Source organism: Pelobates fuscus, chromosome 4, assembly GCF_036172605.1.
Source record: "Pelobates fuscus isolate aPelFus1 chromosome 4, aPelFus1.pri, whole genome shotgun sequence".
NCBI classification, from domain to species: domain Eukaryota; kingdom Metazoa; phylum Chordata; class Amphibia; order Anura; family Pelobatidae; genus Pelobates; species Pelobates fuscus.
The window spans coordinates 247578708-247602451 of record NC_086320.1 but is presented as its reverse complement, the minus strand read 5'-3'; the positions used below and the strand labels follow the sequence as shown (position 1 = coordinate 247602451).

General features: G+C 45.7%; 1 protein-coding gene across 2 annotated transcripts in view; it reads right to left on the bottom strand.

The window, feature by feature from the left end:
- LOC134608846 (sodium- and chloride-dependent transporter XTRP3A-like) overlaps window positions 1–23744 on the bottom strand; it is a 774840-nt gene that overhangs the window by 63153 nt on the left and 687943 nt on the right. Inside the window, exon 10 of one of the 2 annotated variants that reach the window (XM_063452025.1) lies at window positions 664–829. The exons of the other annotated variant lie outside the window; for it this stretch is intronic. Within the exon in view, the coding sequence (XP_063308095.1) occupies window positions 664–829 (166 nt within the window). The remainder of the gene's footprint in view (window positions 1–663; window positions 830–23744) is intronic. 2 annotated transcript variants of the gene reach the window in all.

Genomic DNA, 23744 nt, shown 5'->3' with positions numbered 1-23744 from the left:
CGGTGATCCGAATAAAGAATCTCTTCCTTCCTGAAGAAACCTGTGTCCATCTCTCTGTGCTTGGCTTCCGTCAGTTTCTCCGGTATCAATGATTGAGGATGATTTGATGAAGAATTCAATATGATATGTATTTCTTTAATGTCCCTACAACATATATGCATTTGTTATACCTATATTTTGTATTTGTGCTTATTAATTTAGGTTTTCTATAGTAAAATGTCTTGGTCAGGAACTGAACATATGCTTATTACATTGCGGTCTATGGGAAATTAGTTCTCACTTTATGAACTCTCACTATATGAACTAGGCTTGAGAACCAATTAGTTTGTAAAGTCGGGAACTACCCGTATATACAAATATACAGGGTGGCCCGTATGTCCCTACCCATCCATATATCTTATGTATCCAGTGTATTTGTGTGCTTGATGGGTAGGGACTTATGGGTCACCCTGTGTGTATATATATAAATATATATATATATATATATATATATATATATATATATATATGTTACATATTAGTGAATGTTTTAATTGATTTGTATTTCCACATTTGTTTTAAATGTAGGCAGAGACATGCACATTGTTAGAAGGTTTAATATAAACAGACAGATATTTTTATAAGATGATTACTTAGTTCTGAAAATAGACAAAAAAACTGTACCTGAGTGGCATCCCATGCTTTATATTGAAGAGTGCCTGCCATAATGTAATCCACAAGGTAAAAGATAAACAAACTTATTATCAGCAAGGGACTTACAAATCCCCACATGATTTTCCAGTACAGGCCTAGTTTAACTCCATTCATTATTTTAAGATCATTTTCAAACCTGTAAAAACAAACATTTTTATTTTAGAAACCTAGCAACATAGAATGTGATGGCAGATAAGAGCCATTCGGCCTATCTAGTCTGCCCAATTTTCTAGATACTTTAATTAGTCCCTGGCCTTATTTTATAGCTATCCCACACATGCTTAAAGTCATTCACTGTGTTATCCTCCACCACTTCAGCTGGAAGATTGTTCCATGAGTCCACTACCCTCTCTGAAAGTAATACTTCCTGAAATTATTTTTAAACCTTTGCCCCTCTAATTTAAGACTGTCCTCTTGTTGGGGTAGTTTTTCTTCTTTTAAATATAGTCTCCTCCTTTACTATGTTAATTCCCTTTAGGTATTTAAATGCTTCACTAATATCCCCCCTATCTCGTCTTTCATCCAAGCTATACATGTTAAACCTTTACTGGTAATTGAAAAAATATATATATCCTGCAATCCAGTTTAGTAACTCTTCTCTGAACTCTCTCCAAAGTATCAATATCATTCTGACAATACGGTCTCCAGTACTGTGTACAATACTCCAAGTGAGGTCTCACCAGTGTTCTATAAAATGGCATGAGCACTTCCCTCTTTCTACTGCTTTGCTGCAGAGGGATTTGGATAGATTGGAGAATTGGGCACTAAAATGGCAGATGAAATTTAACGTAGAGAAATGCAAAGTTATGCACTTCGGGGTCAAGAATGCACAAGCAACTTACACGATAAATGGTTGAATTAGGGATAACCACACACGAGAAGAATTTGGGAATTGTTATAGACAACAAATTAGGCAGCAATATGCAATGTCAATCTGCAGTTACTAAGGCCAGTAAGGTTTTGTCATGTATAAATAGGGTCATAAATTCTCAGGATAAAAATATAATTTTGCCTCTTTATAAATCGCTGTAAAGACCACACCTTGAATATGCTGTGCAATTTTGGGCACCTGTTTTAAAGAAGGATATCATGGCACTAAAAAAAAAGTGCAGAGACGAGCTACAAAATTGATAAAAGGAATGGAGAATTTTAGTTACGAAGAAAGGTTAAAAAATGTAAATCTCTTTAGTTTGGAAAAACAGAGCCTCAGAGGGGATATGATAACATTATACAGATATATTCAGGGTCAGTACAAACCATTATCTGGAAATCTATTCATAAACAGTGCTATACAAAGGACACGGGGTCACACATTTAGGCTGGAAGAAAGGAGATTTCATCTAAGGCAAAGAAAAGGTTTTTTTTACAGTAAGAGTAATAAGGATATGGAATTCCCAGGTTTTATCAGAGTCCATACAGATGTTTAAACTGAAATTGGATAAATACTTTCAAAAACATAACATACAGGGATATAATTTCTAATTAGTGTGGTAATAGCTGCTTGATCCAAGGAGACATTTGACTGCTATTTTGGGGTCAAGAGGAATTTTGTCCTAGTTTGTTGCAAAATTGTAAGCGCTACAGACTAGGTTTTTTGCCTTCTTTTTGATCAACAGCAAAAACATATGTGAGGAAGGCTGAAATTGAAGGACGCAAGTCTCTTTTCAGCTATGTAACAATGTAACTATGTAATACCTCTCCATATACAACCAAGTATTTGTGGCGAAACCAACCTCGCCACTGGGCCCTGGAGAAGCCTGTTTGCTAGCCTCCTACCTACTGACTATGGCCCCTGGGTTATTTGGGGCATATTGTACTGTATATTGCTGCTACTGGCCCTTTTAACAGCATCTATGGACATATTGGGACTTTTGGGACTACTGTCCCTTTAAGACTGTGCTACATATTCTAGTGTACTGCCTGTAATATTATATGTGTATTTGTGTGTTAAGTTTAACCTGGGATATGTATGCAGCATTCATCTGATTGTTCGGTAGAATCACTCCATTTATTATATTGAGTGAAACTACCGAACAACCAGACCACCCAGGAATAAGTGTGCCTCCAATTACAGTTTGCAACAATGTTGCAAACGGGTAATTGGCAATCAGTGTAATGTATGCTTTGTCCTCTGGGTGGCCGCCATTCGGGAAACAAACACGTGGCGGCGGCCATCTTAAACTACCGAACAGCGGTGTTTTGCCGTCGAGTGTCTGGAACTAAAATCGGACACTTGACTAGGCAAACACCGCTGAGACCTCCATACTTCCAAAAATTCGTATAGAAACTACCGAATGACCAGCCGTTCGGTAGAAAGAACCCCACAAACAAGGGAATTCATTCAAACCCTCTCCAGGCTCTATAACACAGGCAATTCGCCTGTTTTCATTCCCTTGTTTGTGACCGACCGCAGGGCCAAAATGCATGGAACTGTTTTCGGATACTTTACCCATGCGGTCGGTCAAATCTTTGGAACCCCATATCTCCCGAACCATTCATCCGAATTACTTGAATTTTGGATATGTTGTCCCCCTGAATAAGGGCTATCCAGCGATGCTGGATTTAAAGGTGTACCCCCGGGTTTTGGGGTACATCCAGAACTTGGCTGAAAAAGTGTACCGGATAATTGAGTTTAATGTTATCTGAGGGGAGGGGATGTGTGGGCTGAACCATGTATGTGATTGGTTATTTTATGCCTCCCCCTGGGTGTGGCCTGTATGTGAATTAGTGTAATAAAAGCCAGGCTGGATGAGCCAGTCCAGAGTTCCTGTTTTAACCTCAAAGTGATGTGTCGTCTCATTATTGGGGGAAGGATTTATTGTATGCTGTTCCAGTTGACTGCTAGGGGTACAAGCCTATTTGTATGGTTCCTATTCAATGGTCTACAGCATTCATACGCTTGGGAGAATTTAAAGGTTTCTTGGATTCGGTGATTATGGTGTCTGCCAGAGTGCTTGGAGTCCTCAGGAAGCACTAGGAGCATCCATTAACGGAGGTACCAAGTCGGGGTGCCAGGCGATCCGTTACATTGGTGGCAAGCGGTGGGATGGCGTCCTAGTGCGAGGTAAAGCAGCTCGGAGACACAGTACGTTTGGATTTACAAATTGAGGGCAACGCTAGCAGTCGTGCAGCGCCCCTGGGAGCAGACTAGTATGGAAGGTTCTGGCTCTGGAGATGATTGGCTGGCCGAGGTGAGGCAGCGAGTGGCCGAGTATGGGGATGATATACCCATGGAGACACGCCGGGTGATCTGGAACCAGGTCATGGCTGAGCGAAACACAAGGCTGGACCGAGAATTCCGGTTGGCGAAAGAGAGGAAATATGCTCAGCAGCAGGAGCGTTACAGCAGCCGAGTAGAGGCTGCATCCGAGGAGGTTAGCCGTCTTTCCCTGAGGCGGCGGGAGGAACCCGAAGTGGGGGTCCTCATAGACTGGTCCTGTGAGGAACCACAACAGGCAGGTAGAGATGGGACCAAGGTCTCTCCACCGGGCCCACCGGGATGCTGGGCAGCCGGCCCAGATCCCCAGCAGCAGCCAGAGTTGCCAGGTGGGGAAGCAGGTGGCCCTTACTCACAAATGTTGAGGGGCCTCACGGATTGGTCCTGGGAAGACCCACAGATGGCAGGTGGAGATGGGACTGCGGTCTCTCTACCGGCCCTACAGGGATGCTGGGCAGTCGGCCCAGATCCCCAGCGGCAGTGTGCGTTACAGGGAGCTGAAGGTGCCGTTCTTGCTCCCCAGCGGCAGTCTACGGTGCAGGGAGAGGAGCCTGTTATCCCCTCTCCCCAGTGGCTGAAGGTGTGTAAGGGAGAGGAGTTTGTTATTCCCTCTCCCCAGCGGCAGCGCAGCTCACCAAGGGGAGACAGTAAGCCCCTCACCAGCGCAGATGGGACCGGGGTCTCTGCGCCCTGCCTACAGGGAGTACAGAGGGTCAGCCCTGCTCCCCAGCTGCTGAAAGTGTGTAAGGGAGAGGAGTTTGTTACCCCCTCTCCCCAGCGGCAGCTTAGCACACCAAGGGGAGACAGTAAGCCCCACACCAGTGCAGATGGGACCGTGGTCTCTGCGCCTGAGTTACAGGGGGCAGAGGTAGTGGGTCCAACCCCCCAGCAGCAGCGTGATTTATTGGGAATTGGGAGCCCAGTCTCCACTCCTCAGCGGCAGTGTGATTTGTTGGGAATTGGGAGCCCAGTCTCCATTCCCCAGCGGCAGTGTGAATTGCAGGGAATTGGGAGCCCAGTCCCCATTCCCCAGCGGCAGGCTGAGTTACAGGGGGCAGAGGTAGTTGGTCCTACCCCCCAGCAGCAGAGTGATATGCCGGGAAGGCAGTGTGAAGTGCAGGGAGAGGAGAGCAGCGTCCTCCCTCCCCAGCGGAAGGCTGAGTTACAGGGGGAAGAGGTAGTTGGTCCTACCCCCCAGCAGCAGCGTGATTTTTTGGGAATAGAGAGCCCAGTCTCTATTCCCCAGCAGCAGGACACTGAATTGGGAGGAGAGACAGTCGGTCTCCCTCCACAAAGACTGAAAGTAGACATGGGAGAGGAGATTGTTACCACCTCTCCCCAGCGGCGGATCATCAATGGGCAGAGTGTTCTAATGGGAGAGGAGCTGGTTACCACCTCTCCCCAGCGGCAGCTTAATGTACCAGGGGGAGACTGTAAGCCCCACACCTGTGCAGATGGGACAGTGGTCTCTGCACTTCCAGCACAGGGGGTAGGGACGGTCGGTCCTGCCCCCCCACGACAGGGCTGTTTAGCCAAAGGGGAGACAGTCAGTCTCCAGCAGCAGAGCTGTGTAACTAAAGGGGAGACAGTCGGTCTCCAGCAACAGAGCTGTGTAACTCAAGGGGAGACAGTCGGTCTCCAGCAGCAGAGCTGTGTAACTCAAGGGGAGACAGTCGGTCTCCAGGAGCAGAGCGGTGTATTTAAAGGGGAGACAGTCGGTCTCCAACAACTAAGCTTCAACCCGACTACTCCCGGGGTAGTGCTGGCACCAGGGCAGAGTACCGCTGGTCTCTGCCCACTCAGCAACCCACCAAAACAGCCTACCAGTCCCCCACACAGCCGTGGTGAGGCACCTGGACCTGGACAAGTTTTTCCCTTACTCAGGTGTAGTAACCATTTTATGTGGGTGGGCTGTACTGCTGTTTCTGTTTTGTGGGTGGGCTGCTGGACTAACAAGGGCACTGACCGGCAAGAGGTCAGGTACCCTGTTAGTCTGTTTGGAAAAGGGGAGAAATGTGGCGAAATCAACCTCGCCACTGGGCCCTGGAGAAGCCTGTTTGCTAGCCTCCTACCTACTGACTATGGCCCCTGGGTTATTTGGGGCATATTGTACTGTATATTGCTGCTACTGGCCCTTTTAACAGCATCTATGGACATATTGGGACTTTTGGGACTACTGTCCCCTTAAGACTGTGCTACATATTCTAGTGTACTGCCTGTAATATTATATGTGTATTTGTGTGTTAAGTTTAACCTGGGATATGTATGCAGCATTCATCTGATTGTTCGGTAGAATCACTCCATTTATTATATTGAGTGAAACTACCGAACAACCAGACCACCCAGGAATAAGTGTGCCTCCAATTACAGTTTGCAACAATGTTGCAAACGGGTAATTGGCAATCAGTGTAATGTATGCTTTGTCCTCTGGGTGGCCGCCATTCGGGAAACAAACACGTGGCGGCGGCCATCTTAAACTACCGAACAGCGGTGTTTTGCCGTCGAGTGTCTGGAACTAAAATCGGACACTTGACTAGGCAAACACCGCTGAGACCTCCATACTTCCAAAAATTCGTATAGAAACTACCGAATGACCAGCCGTTCGGTAGAAAGAACCCCACAAACAAGGGAATTCATTCAAACCCTCTCCAGGCTCTATAACACAGGCAATTCGCCTGTTTTCATTCCCTTGTTTGTGACCGACCGCAGGGCCAAAATGCATGGAACTGTTTTCGGATACTTTACCCATGCGGTCGGTCAAATCTTTGGAACCCCATATCTCCCGAACCATTCATCCGAATTACTTGAATTTTGGATATGTTGTCCCCCTGAATAAGGGCTATCCAGCGATGCTGGATTTAAAGGTGTACCCCCGGGTTTTGGGGTACATCCAGAACTTGGCTGAAAAAGTGTACCGGATAATTGAGTTTAATGTTATCTGAGGGGAGGGGATGTGTGGGCTGAACCATGTATGTGATTGGTTATTTTATGCCTCCCCCTGGGTGTGGCCTGTATGTGAATTAGTGTAATAAAAGCCAGGCTGGATGAGCCAGTCCAGAGTTCCTGTTTTAACCTCAAAGTGATGTGTCGTCTCATTATTGGGGGAAGGATTTATTGTATGCTGTTCCAGTTGACTGCTAGGGGTACAAGCCTATTAGTATGGTTCCTATTCAATGGTCTACAGCATTCATACGCTTGGGAGAATTTAAAGGTTTCTTGGATTCGGTGATTATGGTGTCTGCCAGAGTGCTTGGAGTCCTCAGGAAGCACTAGGAGCATCCATTAACGGAGGTACCAAGTCGGGGTGCCAGGCGATCCGTTACAGTATTCTGCTAGCATTTCCTGCTGCTCTATTGCATAATGTAGTAGTTCTGGTGTCTATAGCCTGTACCTGTAGGCTTTTTAATGTAAACACACTGTCTTTTCTGATAAAAGACCCTTTGTGAAGACTGGCGTTGGCCCATATGGCAGAGCATATGGGCGGGGCATTGTGATGTCACATGGTGGGCAGGACATATGGGGGGGGGCAAAACATTTTTTGCCTAGGGCGGCAAAAATCCTTGCACCGGCCCTGTCTGTAGGCTAAATGTATTGCAAAGTTAAGGTACCTACATAAAAAAAAAAACATTCTCTGACACATTCACTGTCTCCAGGGACTAGCATTTTTTTATGACTCTTTATACATATCCATATATAACTTACTTCCCAAATGGGCGCAACCCTTACAGCTAGATTCTCTTGAGACACAGACACACCACGGGGACATCACCATCCATCTTTAGTGTAAACATTAATTACTGACCAGTAGTGATGTCGCAAACACAAAATTTTCGGTTCGCGAACGGCGGACGCGAACTTCCGCAAACGTTCGCGAACCGGCGAACCGGGCGAACCGCCATAGACTTCAATGGGCAGGCGAATTTTAAAACCCACAGGGACTCTTTCTGGCCAATAGTGATGGAAAAGTTGTTTCAAGGGGACTAACACCTGGACTGTGGCATGCCGGAGGGGCATCCATGGCAAAACTCCCATGGAAAATTACACAGTTGATGCAGAGTCTGGTTTTAATCCATAAAGGGCATAAATCACCTAACATTCCTAAATCACAATGGATATGGATTGACACCTGACATATGACATATTGACACCTTGACATATGGATTGACACCTGTCCTCAGAGACCCTGATACACACTGACACAGAGCAGAATAGGGACTGTTCCCCCTACATAGGGTCACTTGGCAGATATGGATTGACACCATGCGTCAAAAGGACGCATGAGCCTACAGGCATTGCGCATGAGCGTCCAGTAACGTGGCAAAAAAAATCCCAGCTCCCCAGAGGCTGTCCTATCACTCCGGTCATACAAATATTCATTAACGGCTTTTTCTTGTTGGAGCAGGCGGTCGAACATTAGGAGTGTTGAATTCCAACGTGTCGGACTGTCACAAATCGCCTCACTGGCATGTTGTTTCGCCGCTGGATATCTGCAAAGTGCGCCATGGCCGTGTAGGAACACCTGAAATGGCCAAACACCTTCCTGGCTTGCTTCAGGATGTCCTGTAAGCCTGTGTACTTATGCACAAAGCGTTGTACGATCAGATTACACACATGTGCCATGCACGGCACATGTGTCAACTTGCCCAACTTCAATGCCGCCAACAAATTTGTTCCGTTGTCACAAACCACTTTGCCTATATTCAGTTGCTGCGGAGTCTGCCACTTTTCCACCTGTGCGTTCAGGGCGGACAGGAGTGCTTGTCCTTTGTGACTCTTGCTTTCAAGCAAGTCAAACACAAGACGGTGTGACACTGCCGTATCCGGGATGTGGAATAGTACCTTGGGAGCTGGGGAGGTGCCGTTGATGTGGAGCAAGACACAGCAGCAGAAGAGGACTCAGCCGAGGAGATAATGGAAGAGGATGGAGTAGGAGGAGTAGAGGAGGTGGCAGCAGGCCTGCCTGCAAGTCATGGCGGTGTCACCAACTCCTCTGCAGAGCCACGCATTCCATGCTTGGCAGTCGTCAGCAGGTTTACCCAATGCGCAGTGTAGGTGATATACCTGCACTGACCATGCTTTGCAGACCAGGTATCAGTGGTCAGATGGACCCTTGCCCCAACACTGTGTGCCAGACATGCCATTACTTCCTTTTGCACAATCGAGTACAGGTTGGGGATTGCCTTTTGTGCAAAGAAATTTCGGCCGTGTACCTTCCACTGCGGTATCCCAATATCTACAAATTTTTTGAACGCCTCAGACTCCACCAGCTTGTATGGTAAAAGCTGGTGGGCTAATAGTTCAGACAAGCCAGCTGTCAGATGCTGGGCAAGGGGGTGACTTTGTGACATTGGCTTCTTACGCTCAAACATGTCCTTGACAGACACCTGACTGTGGGCAGATGAGCGGGAATTGCTCAAGGCGAGAGACGGAGTGGCGGATGGTTGAGAGGGGGCAAGGAGGACAGCAGTGGTTGACGTGGCTGAAGATGCTGGACCAGGAGGAGGATGGAGGCTTTGAGTTTGTGTGCTGCTTGTACTCATGTGTTGATCCCATAGGCGTTTGTGATGTGCGATCATGTGCCTACGCAAAGCAGTTGTTCCTAGGTGGGTGTTGGACTTCCCACGACTCCCACGTTTCTTTTGGCACAGGTTGCAAAGGGCATCGCTGTTGTCAGAGGCAGACACACAAAAAAATTCCACACTGCTGAGCTCTGCAATGACGGCATTCTGGTGGTGGACACAGCATGCGTTGATTGGCGTGCTGTCGGGCTGACCCCGGGAGCCGATGCATGCTGTCTGACTGTGCCACTAGCCCCTTGCGACGACCTCCCCCTGCTTCTAACTCGTCTCCTCCTCCTCTCTGTCTCCCCATCTGAACTTTCGCCCTGTTCTTCTTCTTGCCGAGCGGGCACCCACGTGACATCCATGGACGCATCGTCATCATCAACCGCTTCACTTGTATCTGACAACTCAGCAAAGGAAGCAGCAGCGGGTACAACATCATCATCATCATACCGTACGTCCATGTGTGTAATGCTGCCTGACTGAGACATATCCCTGTTATCTACATCCTCTGGCAATAATGGTTGCGCATCACTCATTTCTTCAAACGGATTTGTAAATAATTCCTCTGACAGATAAAGTGAAGCGGCTGTGGTGCTAGTGTTGGTGGTGGCGGCAGGCGGGTGAGTGGTATCTTGAGAGGTGCCCAAAGCTAAGCTGGAGGAGGATGGTGCGTCAAGGTTCCGAGCGGAAGCTGTAGAAGATTGGGTGTCCTGTGTTAGCCAGTCAACTATGTCCTCAGAACTTTTCAAGTTCAGGGTACGTGGCCTCTGAAAATTGGGCATTATTCTAGGGTAAAAGGGAATCACAGCACCATGACCACAATGGCCCCTGCGGGGTGGCCTGCCTCTGCCTGTCATTTTTTTTTTTGGATTAGTGGTACTATGCATGCAAGCTACTGTGAGACCAGATATGAGTGGCAATGTGCACTGGCAGAGGTTGGCAGAGTACACACTGTAGGCCTGACACCCGCTTGAATACAAGTAACTGATATTCAATCTATAACATTGAAAAAAGTTTTTGGGTTTTAAATGCACGCTATAGTGACACCAGATATGAGTGGCAATGTGCACTTGCAGAGGTTGGCAGAGTACACGCTGAAGGCCTGAAAAAATCCGCTAGAAGACAACTAACTGCTATTCAATCTATAACAGTGAAAAAAGTTTTTTGGTTTTAAATGCACACTATTGTGACACCAGATATGAGTGGCAAAGTGGACTGGCAGAGGTTGGCAGAGTACACGCTGAAGGCCTGACACCGCTTGAAGGACACTGACTGCTATTAGCTTACAGTGAAAAACTTTTTTTCTTTTTAAAGGCATGCTATTGTGACACCAGATATGACTGGCAAAGTGGACTGGCAGAGGTTGGCAGAGTACACGCTGAATGCCTGACACACCCGCTTGAAGAAAACTAACTGCTATTCAATCTATAACAGTGAAAAAAGTTTTTTGGTTTTAAATGCACACTATTGTGACACCAGATATGAGTGGCAAAGTGGACTGGCAGAGGATGGCAGAATACACGCTGAAGGCCTGACACCCGCTTGAAGGACACTGACTGCTATTAGCTTACAGGGAAAAACTTTTTTTCTTTCTAAAGGCACGCTATTGTGACACCAGATATGAGTGGCAAAGTACACTGGCAGAGGTTGGCAGAGTACATGCTGAAGGCCTGTCACACCCACTTGAAGGACACTGACTGCTATTAGCTTACAGTGAAAAACTTTTTTCTTTTTAAAGGCACGCTATTGTGACACCTGATATGAGTGGCAAAGTGAACTGGCAGAGGTTGGCAGATTACACGCTGAAGGCCCGACACCCGCTTGAAGGACACTGACTGCTATTAGCTTACAGTGAAAAACTTTTTTCTTTTTAAAGGCACGCTATTGTGACACCAGATATGACTGGCAAAGTGGACTGGCAGAGGTTGGCAGAGTACACGATGAATGCCTGACACACCCGCTTGAAGACAATTAACTGCTATTCAATCTATAACAGTGAAAAAAGTTTTTTGGTTTTAAATGCACACTATTGTGACACCAGATATGAGTGGCAAAGTGGACTGGCAGAGGTTGGCAGAGTACACGCTGAAGGCCTGACAACCGCTTGAAGGACACTGACTGCTATTAGCTTACAGTGAAAAACGTTTTTTCTTTTTAAAGACACGCTATTGTGACATCAGTTATGAGGGGCAAAGTGGACTGGCAGAGGTTGGCAGAGTGCACGCTGGAGGCCTGACACCCGCTTGAAGGACACTGACTGCTATTAGCTTACAGTGAAAAATGTTTTTTCTTTTTAAAGGCACGCTATTGTGACACCAGATATGACTGGCAAAGTGGACTGGCAGAGGTTGGCAGAGTACACGCTGAATGCCTGACACACCCGCTTGAAGACAACTAACTGCTATTCAATCTATAACAGTGAAAAAAGTTTTTTGTTTTTAAATGCACACTATTGTGACACCTGATATGAGTGGCAAAGTGGACTGGCAGAGGTTAGCAGAGTAAACGCTGAAGGCCTGACACCCGCGTGAAGGACACTGACTGATAAAAGCTTACAGTGAATTATTTTTTCTTTTTAAAAGGCACGCTATATTGACACCAGATATGAGTGGCAAAGTGGACTGGCTGAGGTTGGCAGAGTACACGCTGAAGGCCTGACACCGCTTGAAGGACACTGACTGCTATTAGCTTACAGGGAAAAACTTTTTTTCTTTTTAAAGGCACGCTATTGTGACACCAGATATGAGTGGCAAAGTACACTGGCAGAGGTTAAACGAGTACATGCTGAAGGCCTGACACACCCACTTGAAGGACACTGACTGCTATTAGCTTACAGTGAAAAACGTTTTTCTTTTTAAAGGCACGCTATTGTGACACCAGATATGAGTGGCAAAGTGAACTGGCAGAGGTTGGCAGATTACACGCTGAAGGCCCGACACCCGCTTGAAGGACACTGACTGCTATTAGCTTACAGTGAAAAACTTTTTTTCTTTTTAAAGGCATGCTATTGTGACACCAGATATGACTGGCAAAGTGGACTGGCAGAGGTTGGCAGAGTACACGCTGAATGCCTGACACACCCGCTTGAAGACAACTAACTGCTATTCAATCTATAACAGTGAAAAAAGTTTTTTGGTTTTAAATGCACACTATTGTGACACCAGATATGAGTGGCAAAGTGGACTGGCAAAGGTTGGCAGAGTACACGCTGAAGGCCTGACAACCGATTGAAGGACACTGACTGCTATTAGCTTACAGGGAAAACCTTTTTTTTCTTTTTAAAGGCACGCTATTGTGACACCAGATATGAGTGGCAAAGTACACTGGCAGAGGTTGGCAGAGTACATGCTGAAGGCCTGACACACCCGCTTGAAGGACACTGACTGCTATTAGCTTACAGTGAAAAACTTTTTTTATTTTTTAAGGCACGCTATTGTGACACCAGATATGAGTGGCAAAGTGGACTGGCAGAGGTTGGCAGAGTAATCGCTGAAGGCCTGACACCCGCTTGAAGGACACCGACTGCTATTAGCTTACAGTGAAAAACTTTTTTCTTTTTAAAGACACGCTATTGTGACATCAGATATGAGCGGCAAAGTGGACTGGCAGAGGTTGGCATAGTGCACGCTGGAGGCCTGACACCCGCTTGAAGGACACTGACTGCTATTAGCTTACAGTGAAAAACTTTTTTTTCTTTTTAAAGGCACGCTATTGTGACACCAGATATGAGTGGCAAAGTGGACTGGCAGAGGTTGGCAGAGTACACGCTGAATGCCTGACACACCCGCTTGAAGACAACTAACTGCTATTCAATCTATAACAGTGAAAAAAGTTTTTTGTTTTTAAATGCACAATATTGTGACACCTGATATGAGTGGCAAAGTGGACTGGCAGAGGTTGGCAGAGTACACGCTGAAGGCCTGACACCCGCGTGAAGGACACTGACTGCTAAAAGCTTACAGTGAATTTTTTTTCTTTTTAAAGGCACGCTACATTGACACCAGATATGAGTGGCAAAGTGGACTGGCTGAGGTTGGCAGAGTACACGCTGAAGGCCTGACACCGCTTGAAGGACACTGACTGCTATTAGCTTACAGGGAAAAACTTTTTTTCTTTTTAAAGGCACGCTATTGTGACACCAGATATGAGTGGCAAAGTGGACTGGCAGAGGTTGGTAGATTACACGCTGAAGGCCCGACACCCGCTTGAAGGACACTGACTGCTATTAGCTTACAGTGAAAAAAGGTTTTTTGGTTTTAAAGGCACACTATTGTGACACCAGATATAAGTGGCAAAGTGGACTGGCAGAGGTAGGCAGATTACACGCTGAAGGCCCGACACCAGCTTGAAGGACACTGACTGCTATTAGCTTACAGGCAGAAAAATGTTTTCTTTTTAAAGGCACGCTATTGTGACACCAGATATGACTGGCAAAGTGGACTGGCAGAGGTTGGCAGAGTACACGCTGAATGCCTGACACACCCGCTTGAAGACAACTAACTGCTATTCAATTTATAACAGTAAAAAAAAAGTTTTTTGGTTTTAAATGCACACTATTGTGACACCAGATATGAGTGGCAAAGTGGACTGGCAGAGGTTGGCAGATTACACGCTGAAGGCCCGACACCCGCTTGAAGGACACTGACTGCTATTAGCTTACAGGGAAAAACTTTTTTCTTTTTAAAGGCACGCTATTGTGACACCAGATATGAGTGGCAAAATACACTGGCAGAGGTTGGCAGAGTACATGCTGAAGGCCTGACACACCCGCTTGAAGGACACTGACTGCTATTAGCTTACAGTGAAAAACTTTATTTTTAAAGGCACGCTATTGTGACACCAGATATGACTGGCAAAGTGGACTGGCAGAGGTTGGCAGAGTACACGCTGAATGCCTGACACACCCGCTTGAAGACAACTAACTGCTATTCAATCTATAACAGTAAAAAAAAAGTTTTTGGGTTTTAAATGCACACTATTGTGACACCAGATATGAGTGGCAAAGTGGACTGGCAGAGGTTGGCAGAGTACATGCTGAAGGCCTGACACACCCGCTTGAAGGACACTGACTGCTATTAGCTTACAGGGAAAAACTTTTTTCTTTTTAAAGGCACGCTATTGTGACACCAGATATGAGTGGCAAAGCGGACTGGCAGAGGTTGGCAGAGTACACGCTGAATGCCTGACACACCCGCTTGAAGACAACTAACTGCTATTCAATCTATAACAGTGAAAAAAGTTTTTTTATTTTAAATGCACACTATTGTGACACCAGATATGAGTGGCAAAGTGGACTGGCAGAGGTTGGCAGAGTACACGCGGAAGGCCTGACAACCGCTTGAAGGACACTGACTGCTATAAGCTTACAGTGAAATTTTTTTTTTCTTTTTAAAGGCACGCTATTGTGACACCAGATATGAGTGGCAAAGTACACTGGCAGAGGTTGACAGAGTACATGCTGAAGGCCTGACACACCCACTTGAAGGACACTGACTGCTATTAGCTTACAGTGAAAAACTTTTTTCTTTTTAAAGGCACGCTATTGTGACACCAGATATGAGTGGCAAAGTGGACTGGCAGAGGTTGGCAGAGTACACGCTGAAGGTCTGACAACCGCTTGAAGGACACTGACTGCTATTAGCTTACAGTGAAAAACTTTTTTTCTTTTTAAAGGCACGCTATTGTGACACCAGATATGAGTGGCAAAGTGGACTGGCACAGGTTGGCAGAGTACACGCTGAATGCCTGACACACCCGCTTGAAGACAACTAACTGCTATTCAATCTATAACAGTAAAAAAAAGTTTTTTGGTCTTAAATGCACACTATTGTGACACCAGATATGAGTGGCAAAGTGGACTGGCAGAGGTTGGCAGAGTACACGCTGAAGGCCTGACAACCGCTTGAAGGACACTGACTGCTATTAGCTTACAGGGAAAACCTTTTTTTCTTTTTAAAGGCACGCTATTGTGACACCAGATATGAGTGGCAAAGTACACTGGCAGAGGTTGGCAGAGTACATGCTGAAGGCCTGACACCCGCTTGAAGGACACTGACTGCTATTAGCTTACAGTGAATTTTTTTTTCTTTTTAAAGGCACGCTATATTGACACCAGATATGAGTGGCAAAGTGGACTGGCTGAGGTTGGCAGAGTACACGCTGAAGGCCTGACACCGCTTGAAGGACACTGACTGCTATTAGCTTACAGGGAAAAACTTTTTTCTTTTTAAAGGCACGCTATTGTGACACCAGATATGAGTGGCAAAGGGGACTGGCAGAGGTTGGCAGATTACACGCTGAAGGCCCGACACCAGCTTGAAGTTCACTGACTGCTATTAGCTTACAGGCAAAAAAAAAAAATTCTTTTTAAAGGCACGCTATTGTGACACCAGATATGAGTGGCAAAGTGGACTGGCAGAGGTTGGCAGAGTACACGCTGAAGGCCTGACACCCGCTTGAAGGACACCGACTGCTATTGGCTTACAGTGAAAAACTTTTTTTCTTTTTAAAGACACACTATTGTGACACCAGATATGAGGGGCAAAGTGGACTGGCAGAGGTTGGCAGATTACACGCTGAAGGCCCGACACCCGCTTGAAGGACACTGACTGCTATTAGCTTACAGGGAAAAACTTTTTTCTTTTTAAAGGCACGCTATTGTGACACCAGATATGAGTGGCAAAGTGGACTGGCAGAGGTTGGCAGAGTACACGCTGAATGCCTGACACACCCGCTTGAAGACAACTAACTGCTATTCAATCTATAACAGTGAAAAACGTTTTTTGATTTTAAATGCACACTATTGTGACACCAGATATGAGTGGCAAAGTGGACTGGCAGAGGTTGGCAGAGTACACGCTGAAGGCCTGACACCCGCGTGAAGGACACTGTCTGCTATAAGCTTACAGTGAAATGTGTTTTTCTTTTTAAAGGCACGCTATTGTGACTCCAGATATGAGTGGAAAAGTACACTGGCAGAGGTTGGCAGAGTACATGCTGAAGGCCTGACACACCCACTTGAAGGACACTGACTGCTTTTAGCTTACAGTGAAAAACTTTTTTCTTTTTAAAGGCACGCTATTGTGACACCAGATATGAGTGGCAAAGTGGACTGGCAGAGGTTGGCAGAGTACACGCTGAATGCCTGACACACCCGCTTGAAGACAACTAACTGCTATTCAATCAATAACCGTGAAAAAAAGTTTTTTGGTTTTAAATGCACACTATTGTGACACCAGATATGAGTGGCAAATTGTACTGGCAGGGGTTGGCAGAGTACACGCTGAACTCTGGCAGGGGTTGGCAGAGTACACGCTGAAGGCCTGACACCCGCTTGAAGGACACTTACTGCTATAAGCTTACAGTGAAATTTTTTTTTCTTTTTAAAGGCACGCTATTGTGACACCAGATATGAGTGGCAAAGTACACTGGCAGAGGTTGGCAGAGTACACGCTGAAGGCCTGACGCACCCACTTGAAGGACACTGACTGCTATTAGCTTACAGTGAAAAACTTTTTTTTTTTTAAAGGCACGCTATTGTGACACCAGATATGAGTGGCAAAGTGGACTGGCAGAGGTTGGCAGAGTACACGCTGAAGGTCTGACAACCGCTTGAAGGACACTGACTGCTATTAGCTTACAGTGAAAAACTTTTTTTCTTTTTAAAGGCACGCTATTGTGACACCAGATATGAGTGGCAAAGTGGACTGGCAGAGGTTGGCAGAGTACACGCTGAATGCCTGACACACTCGCTTGAAGACAACTAACTGCTATTCAATTTATAACAGTAAAAAAAAGTTTTTGGGTTTTAAATGCACACTATTGTGACACCAGATATGAGTGGCAAAGTGGACTGGCAGAGGTTGGCAGAGTACACGCTGAAGGCCTGACACCCGCTTGAGGGACACTGACTGCTATAAGCTTACAGTGAAAAAAAAAAAATATTTTTAAAGGCACGCTATTGTGACACCAGATATGAGTGGCAAAGTGGACTGGCAGAAGTTGGCAGTGTACACGCTGAAGGCCTTAAACCCGCTTGAAGGACACTGACTGCTATTAGCTTACAGTGAAAAACTTTTTTTCTTTTTAAAGGCACACTATTTTGACACCAGATATGAGTGGCAAAGTGGACTGGCAGAGGTTGGCAGAGTACACGCTGAAGGCCTGACACCCGCTTGAAGGACACTGACTGCTATTAGCTTACAGTGAAAAACTTTTTTTCTTTTTAAAGGCACGCTATTGTGACACCAGATATGAGTGGCAAAGTACACTGGCAGAGGTTGGCAGAGTACACGCTGAATGCCTGACACCCGCTTGAAGGACACTGACTGCTATTAGCTTACAGTTAAAAACTTTTTTTCTTTTTAAAGGCAAGCTATTGTGACACCAGATATGAGTGGCAAAGTACACTGGCAGAGTTTGGCAGAGTACACGCTGAAAGCCTGACACACCTGCTTGAATGACACTGACTGCTATTAGCTTACAGTGAAAAACTTTTTTCTTTTTTAAGGCACGCTATTGTGACACCAGATATGAGTGGCAAAGTACACTGGCAGAGGTTGGCAGAGTACACGCTGAAGGCCTGACACCCGCTTGAAGGACACCGACTGCTATTGGCTTACAGTGAAAAACTTTTTTTCTTTTTAAAGACACACTATTGTGACACCAGATATGAGGGGCAAAGTGGACTGGCAGAGGTTGGCAGATTACACGCTGAAGGCCCGACACCCGCTTGAAGGACACTGACTGCTATTAGCTTACAGGGAAAAACTTTTTTCTTTTTAAAGGCACGCTATTGTGACACCAGATATGAGTGGCAAAGTGGACTGGCAGAGGTTGACAGAGTACATGCTGAAGGCCTGACACACCCACTTGAAGGACACTGACTGCTATTAGCTTACAGTGAAAAACTTTTTTCTTTTTAAAGGCACGCTATTGTGACACCAGATATGAGTGGCAAAGTGGACTGGCAGAGGTTGGCAGAGTACACGCTGAAGGTCTGACAACCGCTTGAAGGACACTGACTGCTATTAGCTTACAGTGAAAAACTTTTTTTCTTTTTAAAGGCACGCTATTGTGACACCAGATATGAGTGGCAAAGTGGACTGGCACAGGTTGGCAGAGTACACGCTGAATGCCTGACACACCCGCTTGAAGACAACTAACTGCTATTCAATCTATAACAGTAAAAAAAAGTTTTTGGGTCTTAAATGCACACTATTGTGACACCAGATATGAGTGGCAAAGTGGACTGGCAGAGGTTGGCAGAGTACACGCTGAAGGCCTGACAACCGCTTGAAGGACACTGACTGCTATTAGCTTACAGGGAAAACCTTTTTTTCTTTTTAAAGGCACGCTATTGTGACACCAGATATGAGTGGCAAAGTACACTGGCAGAGGTTGGCAGAGTACATGCTGAAGGCCTGACACCCGCTTGAAGGACACTGACTGCTATTAGCTTACAGTGAATTTTTTTTTCTTTTTAAAGGCACGCTATATTGACACCAGATATGAGTGGCAAAGTGGACTGGCTGAGGTTGGCAGAGTACACGCTGAAGGCCTGACACCGCTTGAAGGACACTGACTGCTATTAGCTTACAGGGAAAAACTTTTTTCTTTTTAAAGGCACGCTATTGTGACACCAGATATGAGTGGCAAAGTGGACTGGCAGAGGTTGGCAGATTACACGCTGAAGGCCCGACACCAGCTTGAAGTTCACTGACTGCTATTAGCTTACAGGGAAAAACTTTTTTCTTTTTAAAGGCACGCTATTGTGACACCAGATATGAGTGGCAAAGTGGACTGGCTGAGGTTGGCAGAGTACACGCTGAAGGCCTGACACCCGCTTGAAGGACACCGACTGCTATTGGCTAACAGTGAAAAACTTTTTTTCTTTTTAAAGACACACTATTGTGACACCAGATATGAGGGGCAAAGTGGACTGGCAGAGGTTGGCAGATTACACGCTGAAGGCCCGACACCCGCTTGAAGGACACTGACTGCTATTAGCTTACAGGGAAAAACTTTTTTCTTTTTAAAGGCACGCTATTGTGACACCAGATATGAGTGGCAAAGTGGACTGGCAGAGGTTGGCAGAGTACACGCTGAATGCCTGACACACCCGCTTGAAGACAACTAACTGCTATTCAATCTATAACAGTGAAAAACGTTTTTTGATTTTAAATGCACACTATTGTGACACCAGATATGAGTGGCAAAGTGGACTGGCAGAGGTTGGCAGAGTACACGCTGAAGGCCTGACACCCGCGTGAAGGACACTGTCTGCTATAAGCTTACAGTGAAATGTGTTTTTCTTTTTAAAGGCACGCTATTGTGACACCAGATATGAGTGGCAAAGTACACTGGCAGAGGTTGGCAGAGTACATGCTGAAGGCCTGACACACCCACTTGAAGGACACTGACTGCTTTTAGCTTACAGTGAAAAACTTTTTTCTTTTTAAAGGCACGCTATTGTGACACCAGATATGAGTGGCAAAGTGGACTGGCAGAGGTTGGCAGAGTACACGCTGAATGCCTGACACACCCGCTTGAAGACAACTAACTGCTATTCAATCAATAACCGTGAAAAAAAGTTTTTGGGTTTTAAATGCACACTATTGTGACACCAGATATGAGTGGCAAATTGTACTGGCAGGGGTTGGCAGAGTACACGCTGAACTCTGGCAGGGGTTGGCAGAGTACACGCTGAAGGCCTGACACCCGCTTGAAGGACACTTACTGCTATAAGCTTACAGTGAAATTTTTTTTTTCTTTTTAAAGGCACGCTATTGTGACACCAGATATGAGTGGCAAAGTACACTGGCAGAGGTTGGCAGAGTACACGCTGAAGGCCTGACGCACCCACTTGAAGGACACTGACTGCTATTAGCTTACAGTGAAAAACTTTTTTCTTTTTAAAGGCACGCTATTGTGACACCAGATATGAGTGGCAAAGTGGACTGGCAGAGGTTGGCAGAGTACACGCTGAAGGTCTGACAACCGCTTGAAGGACACTGACTGCTATTAGCTTACAGTGAAAAACTTTTTTTCTTTTTAAAGGCACGCTATTGTGACACCAGATATGAGTGGCAAAGTGGACTGGCAGAGGTTGGCAGAGTACACGCTGAATGCCTGACACCCGCTTGAGGGACACTGACTGCTATAAGCTTACAGTGAAAAAAAAAAAATATTTTTAAAGGCACGCTATTGTGACACCAGATATGAGTGGCAAAGTGGACTGGCAGAAGTTGGCAGTGTACACGCTGAAGGCCTGACACCCGCTTGAAGGACACTGACTGCTATTAGCTTACAGTGAAAAACTTTTTTTCTTTTTAAAGGCACACTATTTTGACACCAGATATGAGTGGCAAAGTGGACTGGCAGAGGTTGGCAGAGTACACGCTGAAGGCCTGACACCCGCTTGAAGGACACTGACTGCTATTAGCTTACAGTGAAAAACTTTTTTTCTTTTTAAAGGCACGCTATTGTGACACCAGATATGAGTGGCAAAGTACACTGGCAGAGGTTGGCAGAGTACACGCTGAATGCCTGACACCCGCTTGAAGGACACTGACTGCTATTAGCTTACAGTTAAAAACTTTTTTTCTTTTTAAAGGCAAGCTATTGTGACACCAGATATGAGTGGCAAAGTACACTGGCAGAGTTTGGCAGAGTACACGCTGAAAGCCTGACACACCTGCTTGAATGACACTGACTGCTATTAGCTTACAGTGAAAAACTTTTTTCTTTTTTAAGGCACGCTATTGTGACACCAGATATGAGTGGCAAAGTACACTGGCAGAGGTTGGCAGAGTACACGCTGAAGGCCTGACACCCAGTTGAAGGACACTGACTGCTATTAGCTTACAGTGAAAAACTTTTTTTCTTTTTAAAGGCACGCTATTGTGACACCAGATATGAGTGGCAAAGTTCACTTGTAGATGTTGGCAGAGTACACGCTGAAGGCCTGACACACCTGCTTGAAGACAACTAACTGCTATTCAATCTATAACAGTGAAAAAAGTTTTTTGGTTTTAAATGCACACTATTGTGACACCAGATATGAGTGGCAAAGTGGACTGGCAGAGGTTGGCAGAGTACACGCTGAAGGCCTGACACACCCGCTTGAAAGACACTGACTGCTATTAGCTTACAGTGAAAAACTTTTTTCTTTTTAAAGGCACGCTATTGTGACACCAGATATGAGTGGCAAAGTACACTGGCAGAGGTTGGCAGAGTACACGCTGCAGGCCTGACACCCGCTTGAAGGACACTGACTGCTATTAGATTACAGTGAAAAACTTTTTTTCTTTTTAAAGGCACGCTATTGTGACACCAGATATGAGTGGCAAAGTACACTGGCAGAGGTTGGCAGAGTACACGCTGAATGCCTGACACCCGCTTGAAGGACACTGACTGCTATTAGCTTACAGTGAAAATCTTTTTTTCTTTTTAAAGGCACACTATTGTGACACCAGATATGAGTGGCAAAGTACACTGGCAGAGGTTGGCAGAGTACACGATGAAGGCCTGACACCCGCTTGAAGGACACTGACTGCTATTAGCTTACAGTGAAAATCTTTTTTTCTTTTTAAAGGCACACTATTGTGACACCAGATATGAGTGGCAAAGTGGACTGGCAGAGGTTGGCAGAGTACACGCTGAAGGCCTGACACACCCGCTTGAAGGACACTGACTGCTATTAGCTTACAGTGAAAACCTTTTTTTCTTTTTAAAGGCACGCTATTGTGACACCAGATATGAGTGGCAAAGTACACTGGCAGAGGTTGGCAGAGTACACGCTGAAGGCCTGACACCCGCTTGAAGGACACTGACTGCTATTAGCTTACAGTGAAAATATTTTTTTCTTTTTAAAGGCACACTATTTTGACACCAGATATGAGTGGCAAAGTGGACTGGCAGAGGTTGGCAGAGTACACGCTGAAGGCCTGACACACCCGCTTGAAAGACACTGACTGCTATTAGCTTACAGTGAAAAACTTTTTTCTTTTTAAAGGCACGCTATTGTGACACCAGATATGAGTGGCAAAGTACACTGGCAGAGGTTGGCAGAGTACACGCTGAATGCCTGACACCCGCTTGAAGGACACTGACTGCTATTAGCTTACAGTTAAAAACTTTTTTTCTTTTTAAAGGCAAGCTATTGTGACACCAGATATGAGTGGCAAAGTACACTGGCAGAGTTTGGCAGAGTACACGCTGAAAGCCTGACACACCTGCTTGAATGACACTGACTGCTATTAGCTTACAGTGAAAAACTTTTTTCTTTTTTAAGGCACGCTATTGTGACACCAGATATGAGTGGCAAAGTACACTGGCAGAGGTTGGCAGAGTACACGCTGAAGGCCTGACACCCAGTTGAAGGACACTGACTGCTATTAGCTTACAGTGAAAAACTTTTTTTCTTTTTAAAGGCACGCTATTGTGACACCAGATATGAGTGGCAAAGTTCACTTGTAGATGTTGGCAGAGTACACGCTGAAGGCCTGACACACCTGCTTGAAGACAACTAACTGCTATTCAATCTATAACAGTGAAAAAAGTTTTTTGGTTTTAAATGCACACTATTGTGACACCAGATATGAGTGGCAAAGTGGACTGGCAGAGGTTGGCAGAGTACACGCTGAAGGCCTGACACACCCGCTTGAAAGACACTGACTGCTATTAGCTTACAGTGAAAAACTTTTTTCTTTTTAAAGGCACGCTATTGTGACACCAGATATGAGTGGCAAAGTACACTGGCAGAGGTTGGCAGAGTACACGCTGCAGGCCTGACACCCGCTTGAAGGACACTGACTGCTATTAGATTACAGTGAAAAACTTTTTTTCTTTTTAAAGGCACGCTATTGTGACACCAGATATGAGTGGCAAAGTACACTGGCAGAGGTTGGCAGAGTACACGCTGAAGGCCTGACACCCGCTTGAAGGACACTGACTGCTATTAGCTTACAGTGAAAATCTTTTTTTCTTTTTAAAGGCACACTATTGTGACACCAGATATGAGTGGCAAAGTACACTGGCAGAGGTTGGCAGAGTACACGATGAAGGCCTGACACCCGCTTGAAGGACACTGACTGCTATTAGCTTACAGTGAAAATCTTTTTTTCTTTTTAAAGGCACACTATTGTGACACCAGATATGAGTGGCAAAGTGGACTGGCAGAGGTTGGCAGAGTACACGCTGAAGGCCTGACACACCCGCTTGAAGGACACTGACTGCTATTAGCTTACAGTGAAAACCTTTTTTTCTTT